We start from the raw sequence: 10,114 nt of genomic DNA, 5'->3' as shown, positions 1-10,114 counted from the left end.
GGCTGTCTTCAATTTGTCAAATGCCATGTCCACTTCAGCACCCCAATGAAAATTGTTTTTCTTTAGCAATTCAGTGAGTGGATGAGCCAGTTGGACGTAGCCCAAAACAAATTTTCGATAATAGCCTATTAACCCAAGGAAACCCCTCAATTGCTTAAGGGAAGTTGGCTTCGGCCAAGCTTGTATTGCCTCAATTTTAGAAGGGTCAACCTTGATTTCCATAGAGCACACAACATGTCCCAAATAATCAACCTGATTTTGACCAAAAGAACATTTAAAAGCTTTAGCATATATATCATGAGTACGTAGGACAGCAAGAGTAGTTTTGAGATGCTCCAAATGATTCGCCCATGTGCGGCTGTAGATGAGAATGTCATCAAAGAAAACCGCAATGAATTTTCGTAGGTAAGGTTGAAAAATCCTATTCATGGTAGCTTGGAATGTAGAAGGGGCATTAGTAAGGCCGAATGGCATTACCACAAACTCATAGTGACCCAAATGAGTTCGAAAGGCTGTCATGTGCGCTGAATTTTCATTCATTCTGATTTGGTGGTAGCCCGACCGTAGATCAATCTTAGAAAAATATTCGGCACCAAAGAGCTCATCAAGTATCTCCTCTATAGTTGGTATAGGAAATTTATCCTTAACCGTAATTGCGTTGAGAGCCCTATAATCAACACAAAAGTGCCAACCACCATCCTTCTTTTTCACCAAAAGCACCGGGCTAGAGAATGCACTATGGCTTTCTTTAATCACACTGGTTTCAGGCATCTCCACGATCAAACGCTCCATCTCCTCTTTCTGAAATTGAGGATATTTGTAGGGTCGCACCTTAACCGGCTGGGCACCCGGTATGAGCTCAATTTTATGGTTAATCTCCTTAGTGGGAGGGAGCATTGTAGGTTCCTCAAAAACCTGTTGGAGTTCTTCCAAAATCTGCTGAATATCTACAGGGGCTATTGGTTTGCTGTTGGTCTCTCCCTCAATCATTCTCAGGTGATAGAATGTAGTAATGACCTCATTTGTCACCAATTTCTGCAGCATTCTATTACTGAGCCCTTCTGATTGCAATAGCCTTTCCCCTTGTAACTTCACCTTCAAATCATGCATCACAAACTCCATAGTCAGCAACCCAAAATGAGTAGTGACATAACCAAGACCCATAAGCCATTGGACACCTAGAACCAAATATGCACCTTGCAAGTCCAACACATACGTGCTGATGTTAAACTTGTAGCCTTGGAGAATCAAGGCAATTTCCTCACACTGTGCCTGACAGCCAATACTATCTCCATTTCCCACTAGTACTTGTAAAGAAGTCACATCACGCATAGGAATTGCAAGTCTCTGAGCCACACTGGTTTTAACAAAATTTTGGGTACTGCCCCCATCAATCAACACCATCAAGGGCTGGCCATTATATGTTCCCTTCAACCTGAAGGTAGTGGGCTGGTACTGCCCTACCATAGCGTTGAAGCTAATCTCAAGTTACACCGGTTCAATAATTACCGGTTGTTCTGGTCCTTTAGTAATTACCTCCTCTGCTAGTGGTTCCCTCAACAGTTTTTACATTGCATCCTCTCCAATTAACAGATGCAATGTGGTTTTGCAGCGATGGAAAGGTGACCATTTATTCTCACATTAATAGCATAATCCTTTAGACCTCTTTAGCTTAACCTCCTCTGCTGATAAGTGTTTGTAAGGGGTGTTTGGGATGTGCTTAGGTTGTGTTTGGGTTGTGGTTGGGCTGGATGCTGCTAGGGTTGTTGTAGGATTGTGTGTGTGTTTTGTTGTTGGGATTCGGTTAATTGGTGGAGTTGGGGTGCTGAAGTATGTGTTGGTGTTTCGATTGTTAGGGTTTGTGTATGGTTTCAGGCTTTTAATTGAGTGTGTAGGGTTTGCAGCATGCTTTTGTTCATGCAATTTGGCTAAGGCTACTGTGGTATCATAATCTTGAGGTTTAGCTATCATCAACTCAAACCAGCAATAAACAAGGATACCAACCATTCCTCACTCAAACTAGTCACTCGGGTTGATAATTCCTCAAACTGGGTGTGATATTCTGCCACAGAATCAGTTTGTTTTAGCTCCTTAAGAGCTGCCTTTGGGTCATAGAAATAATTCTGGCCACAACGAATTAACAATGCATCCAAGAATGAGTCACAAGTATGTCGAATATCATTTTTTACTAACCAACGATACCAGGAATAGGCAGGACCAGTTAAATGGAAAGAAAGCATCCTGATTCTCATCTCTTCAGGCACACTAAACCATTCAAAATATTCTTGCACTTTAAAAACCCAATCCTCAACCCTTTCACCATCAAAAATAGGTAGTTCAACACGCATACGTCTATTTCCCGAGTGGAAGTGATTAGAATGATGATGATGCTGCTTGTTGTTGTTCTCACTGTCAGAATCAGAGTCCTCTTCTCTAATTATCTTCTTTTTCTTCTTGGAATCCGCTAACATTCCTTTGATTTCTTTCAGGAATTATTCCATGGAATGCAAGCGGTCATTAGTGTCAGAGACCTTGCTGTTAATCTCAATTTGACCCCGCTGTAAGGCTGCAATTTTCGCTTGGGATCGTCGGAGTTCATCGGTATCCACCATATCTCAATGAAAGCACCAATGATAGATTAGAAAATTGTAACAGGATTTGTGAGAAATTTGTATAATGGGAAGAAAGTATACTGAATTAGTGTTGTATTACTAGTGAATAGCATGAATGAAAAGGAGTACGAACATAAAACGTTTCCCTGCTTCGAGTGAGAGTGATACTCCAGAGTTCAATTCTCTAGTGGACAAATGATAACTCTCTACTCTTCTCCTGATGCTACTTTTATCCTATATTAATCATTCTCATACTTAATCGTAACTAACTTTGCCACATAAGCATTCTAGAAGCAATTTGTTACATCACATAATCCTGGTGCCAAGTTGGGCATTTCTTTCTTCTAGGGCCTAACATCTCTGGCCCATGACTCTCTTCTTTTTCATCTTCAATTGGTTCCTCTTCAGCTGGGCCTTGTTGGTTTGGACTTGGAGTTGCATCACAAACTACAATATTGAGTTAGATTTCATATCATATTCTCCTCACTTGATCCGTTCTTAGCTGATGTTATCTTTGGAAGTAATGGTGCTTGCTTTGCTCTCTGGCTTCCCTAGGGAATATTCAGCTCAGTTATCAAAGTTCTCACCGGTGGTAAAAAAAAGCATGCCCCGATTGCGAAAACAGAAGATTCTAAAGAGAGTATCCAGGAACTTTTAGTGATCTTTTCGAATGCGAATTTTCCTTCTGAGGCAGCTAATAATATAACCTGACTACTGATGAAGATGATTTTGATCTAAATATAGATATAAATACTTACATTATCTAAGGCATGAGTCTGTATTCATAGAATTTCTATATACAATCTGAGATGTTCTTAATTATTCTTGTATAGATGACATTGACAAAGATGATCATGAAGAAAAACACAGAGAACAAAACAAATTGGGATTAGGAGCTCTTAACAAGAAGAAATTGGACAAATCGAAATTAGACAAATTAAATTTAGCATCAAAAGTGGAGTGTATAATATAATTTATATATTAACAGATGAAAGAACATGAAGCTATTACTTTATTAAGCTCAGAATTTTTGGAGCCAAATAATTTTTCCTTCTCACTTTTTGACATCAAAATCTCCTAATGTAGCACAACATATGCAAAATAAGATTATAATGAAAAACATATAAAAAAATGTAGTTTATGTAGGAGCACCTGGGTGCATTATATGGTATAATGAAAGTGCTACTACAAAAAAGGATATTGCAAGAATCACAGAATGACTACTGTAAGCAGCAACAGAATGTATACCATGTCACTAAAAAAAGAAATAAATAATGGGTTAGATAGATCAAGAATGAAGTTACATGTTTGCTCTGCAAATGATTATCAAATTAGTTATTTGAAGGGTTAAAATAAGAAATAAACCTTTTATTTACAAAGAGTCAATTTAAGCATCTTTCACTTTATAGGTTGCCAATTAAACCACAAGAACACAAATCCAATTAAGGCAGCTAGGCCCTGATCAATAACAAATCCAGTCAGCTAGAACAAGGGAGAAACAAATATAAGACCTAATTTAAGAATGAGAGAATTAACATCGAACAAATACACAAAGCATCGAATGATAAAGGATTGTGAGGAGGTACATATACTCACTGCTAAATTAAGCGTAAGATTTAAAGGGGGGATTCAAATTTTAAAAGTCAAATAATTTCCAAGACAATTGCAGTTCACAATAGTTCAACCTATGTAAAAACAGAACCATCTTCTGGAAATGGTTTTCAGCTCACATGAACATTTATTCATTGAGTAGAACAATACCATTTGGATTTTTTTGTTTTATTCTTTTTTTAAAATTAATCAGGAATATAATTATAAAGCTATAAATGCAGGATAATGTAACAGTTTCCAAATCATACCTCTGATTAGGGGTGTAATCGGTTCGGTTTGGTTCAGTTTTGGACCGAAAACTAACCGAACTGACCTGTTCAGTTCTACACTGATATCAACCATTCGGTTTGCTGCTGTCTAGACAACCAACCGAACCGAACCGAACCAATAGCGATTTGGTTCGGTCGATTTTTTTGGTTTTTTGAAACCTAATAATCAGAATTTAAATTATCATAAAATCAAGTTTAAAACCATCAAGAAACTAGAATAACAAGAGTATATCACATCCAAATTCAATACAAATTCAACTTGTCCCAACAATTAAACATAAAACAAAACAATTAAAAATGTCTAGCAAACAACAACAACAAACACATTTTAAAACACACTAAAAACCTAAACAGCCACTTTAAACCAAATAAAAACCAAGCAGCCACCATACTTAATCTGAATCTACACCAGACTCATCATAATCTTCCCCGGTTGGTGAAATTTCTACAAAAACAAAACCAAAAAATTAATATAAATTATAATCATAAACATAAATATAAATTATATGCAGCCATATATATGCAGAACAAAACCACAGCAGCTCATAAGCAATTAACAGAATTTAAAGCCAATCAACAGAAATCTACTAAGACATAAGCAACTCATACACAACTAGCTAGTTTATTTGCATCATTTAATACTCACTAACTGCCATACATTATTTTGAGATAATTCAACACAAATCTACTATCAAAATTGTTCACACTATTCCTATCAAAATTTAAGTTCTAATAGTTAAACGCTTTCACTTTTTGCTCAATCCACCAAACAAGCATAATTTCAAAACAACATGATCTAACAATGGATTGTATTCTTCCAACAAGCATTGGATAACAACTTCAACACCTTGCACCAAAAATTTTGTTTCTTAACATACATTTAGAAAGTTACATAATAGTACAACTAGCTAGTTTATTTGCATCATTTAATTTTCACTAACTGCCATACATTATTTTGAGATAATTCAACACAAATCTACTAAGACATAAGCAGCTCATACACAGCTCATAAACAAAAGCAAAGCAGCTCATAAATAAAACTATAAGTAATTCATTTTTAAAGCCAATCAAAATCCTATAAATCACAAAATAGACTCCACAAAAAAATGCATTTTCCAAACTTTTTATAATCAGAAGGAAAAAGAAGTTCAACCCTAAATCCCTAATACTCACTAATATTATTGCATAAATAAGCCCTTTTATCGCAACTCAAGCAATCCAATCAAATCCTATAAATCACACAAACCTCAACAACCATAGAAACATTCTTTTCAACCCAGAATTACATATCTGAACCAAAAACAATTAAAAGAAAAACATATTTTGAGATTTTGAAAAAATATATGGTGAATTTGTTGACAATATATACATTAATTATTGTAAAAAAATTATAACCAAGGACAAATTCTAACCTCCGAAGAAGACATTGTTCAGTTGCTTTTTGCAGGAGAGGGCTCGATGACTGGAGTGCTGCTCGAGTTGGACTGCTCGGCCACTGGCGACTTGCTCGGCCACTAGATTGCTGCCCGACGACAGACTGCTGCTCGGCAAATGGATTGCTGCTCGACGACAGACTGGATGGGATTGCTGCTCGGCTTTGGCTTTGTTGCAATGGCGACCCTGCGACGGCGATGAATGAACGACTTCGAGCGACGATAGGCGACTTCCTTGACGGCAGACAGCACTCTCCGGCTCCCTCAGGCTCTCCTTCTCTCAAGCATGGAGGTCAGAGGTGGAACCGTGGAAGAACGGGAGATAGAAGTGTTTTGTGGGTGACTGGGTTTAGGGTTCGCGTGAAAGGAGAAGAAGAAAGCTAGGGTTGTGCCGTTGTGGGCTTGTGGCTGATTGGCCCTTGCCTTTTATACCTAGGTTAAAGGGCAACTTAGTAAAAACACACGATATTGAACCTCATCTTTGGTTTGGTTCGGTTCGGTTTGATTTCAGCCAAGGCAACCAAAAACCGAACCGAACCGATCGGTTTAGTTCGAAAAAATCAAAAAATCGGTTTTTTCGGTTTTTCATTTGGTTGTTGTAAAATTCGGCTCAGTTCTGCGATAATTTTCGGTCCGATTCGATAACTTACACCCCTACCTTTGATTAACCACCAGTGAACACTAGAATGCTGATGTTACATTGTCATAAGGGTAAAACAGAAATTTATAACAGTTCAACAACATGACTAAGAAGATAAGATTGACTTGGTCGTATAATCAATTAACTGGACATTATCAACACATAATTATTAATAGTTCATATCTAAACTTTCAATCTTTATAAGGAACGGCGAAAAGACTTAAAAGTAACAACCATCAAATCTTATTAGAAATCAATATTAGAAATCTTATTAGAAATCTTAGCATTTGAAATTTTAAACACAACAATCAATATTAGAAATCAATATATGACAACAATAGTAACAACCATCAAATCTTATTCTATCTTAATAAGCAACAACTTAAAGAAAAAGACTAAATAAAGAAAATCTCTGATAATAAGCAGTGAACAAATGGAGAAAACAATAAAAAGGAGTAAATAAAAATACCTATTGAAATCTAGGTTCAAATTAATACTACTGTTAGCATCAAGTTGGATTTCACCAGCTGGTATTGAGCTTCTGCAAGTAATTAAGTTACTTCTGATCTAAGATCCCAATTCACAGTCCATATCCAAATCCTCCACTCCACCAGCCCTTAAATTACATGATATAGCAAAGAAAGAGTAATAATTAATGTAGAAATTTGAACTGCATTTGTGATAGGAACATAGAGACTAGTAATTATTATTATGGAAAAACTACCATTTGTACCCATGAATTTTGCGAACGCTAACAAAAGTACCCATCAAACAAGAAAACTAACATTGTACCCATAAAAGATGGGTTCCGTGTGATAATAGTACCCAAACCGTGATTTTTCGTTGAATTTTTAATAAAATTCCCAAATTACCCCTTCTATCTTCTTTCCCAAATTCTAAATTTCACAACCCTCATCCTTCGTCTTTCTCTACTGCTGCCAGCCACCAAAATTCCAAATTTCACCACCTTGCACAGAATATCTATCATAGTAGTAAATGTGACAACATTAGGGTGCAATCCATGCCAGAGCATTTCAGCATACAACTCAAAAACCAGGATCACATTAGCTACCTTGCCATAACCATCCATGAGAGTCTTATAAGTGTACAAATTAGGCGCCACTCCGAATTCCCTCATCAAATGGAAGACGCCCTCGGCATCTCCCATTCGACCCTTGTTGCAAAGAACACGGATCATAATAGTGTAAACCACAACAGTTAGTTCAATTTTGCGGTGGCGCATTTCATCAAATAGCTTGCGTGCACCAACAGAATCAGCTTGGCTGCAGCAGCACTGCATCAAAATTCCGTAGCTCACAACAGTAGGGGAGAATCCACGTGACACCATGTCCCCATAGACCTCTCACAGTGAATCAAATCTGTGGGTGTTGACGAGGGCGTGAAAAAGCGCGTTGCAAGCCTTCAAAAGAGGCAAAGAAGAGACGTTTCTATACACCGAAAGAGCTTCTTGGACATGACCCAATTCGCAGAAGGAGACTATGAGGACAGAAGCGAAGTTGGGTGCTTGGGAGTGGGTGACTGCGTGGAAGACGAAGAATGAGGGTTGTGAAATTTGGAATTTGGGGTAGAAGATAAAAGAGATAATTTGAGAATTTTATTAAAAAGTCAACGAAAAATCACAGTTTGGGTACTATTGTCACACGAAACCCATCTTTTATGAATACAACGTTAGTTTTCTTGTTTGATGGATACTTTTGTCAGCATTTGCAAAATTTATGGGTACAAATGGTAGTTTTTCCTTATTATTATCAACTCAAGTTATTTAGTTCTATAAAGATTTAAGCTATAATTTACAAACCGAAGCTGAAAAAAGAAGAAATAGCACTCACATATATGAAGCTATTCTCCTGCGCTAGGTTTCCATCATCAAACACTGTCCTTATCAAAATTCACATCACATTTTCACCGTTACGACAAATTTTGGAGTGAGAAGCGAACCCAAAAAGAAAAAGAGATATATATAGAGAGAGAAGTACCATCAATGGAAGGAAAGGGAGAACGAAAGGGAGGCACTGATGATTTTGGCAGAAAAGGACAGCAAGAAGCTAGAGGAGACGTCATCGGAGGAGATCGTCGCCGGAGGAGGAGATGCCACCGGAGAAGATCGTCAAGGAACGCATAGGATCGGAGATCGCCACACAATGGAAGCAGTAGTGTACGGCGGGTTGGAACTGCTGTAATGACCCAAATCGCCATCAAGGACAAATCATTTAACGGCAGCAACAAAAAACACCCCAATATCAGAATATTATGGTAGGTTTTCAAAACTGTTATAATATAAATATCATTTTAAAATTTTTTATAGTGTTTCTACTCTTGTTAATTTTTTCACAACTATTTAAAGAATTTAGTTAATGAACATAATTTTTATTTTTATTTTTTAGTTTACTAAACATATTTATTAGGTGATTGTGTGATTGTATTCGTTAATTTTTTTTCACTTTTTGTGTAATTATATTTATTAGTTATATGGTACTTTTGTCGTTATATATCGTTTCTTTTATTTCAACCATTTATATTTTTTTAATATTATTTAATTATACTAATATTATTAAAAATACATATAGGTCACTATAAGAAAAATATTGAATACCGTCAGATTTATCAATGGATTTGGCAATAAATTCGTCGGAAAAAAAATTACTGTCAGATTCAATTTTTTAAAGGTAAATTCGCTAGTAATATTTGGAGGAATCGATAAATCTGACAATAAATTTACCCTAAATTAAAATCACAAGCCCTCTCCTCTCATTTTAAAAGATCCACTCTTTCTCTCTGCATCTCTCTCCCCCAAACCACCTTCGTCATCCACTCATCTGTCACTACTGTTTTCGTCGCTTCTGCCATTGCCGTTGCTGCTACTCTCTCTGTTGCCAGAGCTCCCTCCTTCTTTCCTCCAGGTACGTTATCCTCTTTCCTCTTCCTATTTTTTGTATAATTTATTTAAAAAATCCCTAATGCAACCTGTCGGTTGGTTACTGTCCCCACTACTATGTCACAAAAGTCTTCTACGCCACTACTATCTTCGAGGAACTCACTCACTAGTTAGTTTAGAGTAGTTAAATCATAAACCTTAATTTATTGTGTATTTTTCTGTTGCTGTTTTATTTTAATTTTGTTCAATTTTCATTGGATTTTAGGGTTTGTTCTGATTTTGTTCCTTTTTTTGTTTATTCAGATTTAGAATTTAAGATTTATTTTGGGTTTATTATTTTATTTTAAATTTAGAATTTCTGAATTCATTATTTTCTGTTGTAATTTCTATTCAGATTTGTTCTTAATTTTTTTGTTCCTAATATTTGTTATGATTTTTAATTTGCAGTTTATAAATTAATAATTTTGGATGTTTTTATTTTTAATAAATAGAGATTAATCAAATTTAAGATGTTTTTATTTTTTATAAAATGTATTGAGGTGATTTGAGATTTTTTTAGTATTAAAAATATACAAATTTAAAATTTTTATTTAGGAGAAAAATGATAGAATTATGAATGTAATAATAAAAAAATCTTTTGGAACTATTTGATT

At 35.9% G+C, this 10,114-nt stretch overlaps 1 protein-coding gene across 1 annotated transcript; it reads right to left on the bottom strand.

Annotated features, from left to right (window-relative positions):
- Nucleotides 1-4,884: 4,884 nt before the first annotated feature.
- Nucleotides 4,885-7,913, bottom strand: LOC130980440 (pentatricopeptide repeat-containing protein At5g61400-like). The gene is made up of 3 exons (XM_057904122.1): nucleotides 7,476-7,913; nucleotides 5,905-6,199; nucleotides 4,885-4,937 (listed from the first exon to the last, which is right to left on the bottom strand). Exons 1-3 carry the CDS (start codon nucleotides 7,911-7,913, stop codon nucleotides 4,885-4,887), a joined length of 786 nt encoding a protein of 261 aa, XP_057760105.1.
- Nucleotides 7,914-10,114: the final 2,201 nt, after the last annotated feature.

The sequence above is a fragment of the Arachis stenosperma genome, chromosome 5, assembly GCF_014773155.1.
Source record: "Arachis stenosperma cultivar V10309 chromosome 5, arast.V10309.gnm1.PFL2, whole genome shotgun sequence".
In the NCBI taxonomy this organism is placed as follows: domain Eukaryota; kingdom Viridiplantae; phylum Streptophyta; class Magnoliopsida; order Fabales; family Fabaceae; genus Arachis; species Arachis stenosperma.
This window is presented reverse-complemented; position numbering and strand designations above follow the sequence as displayed.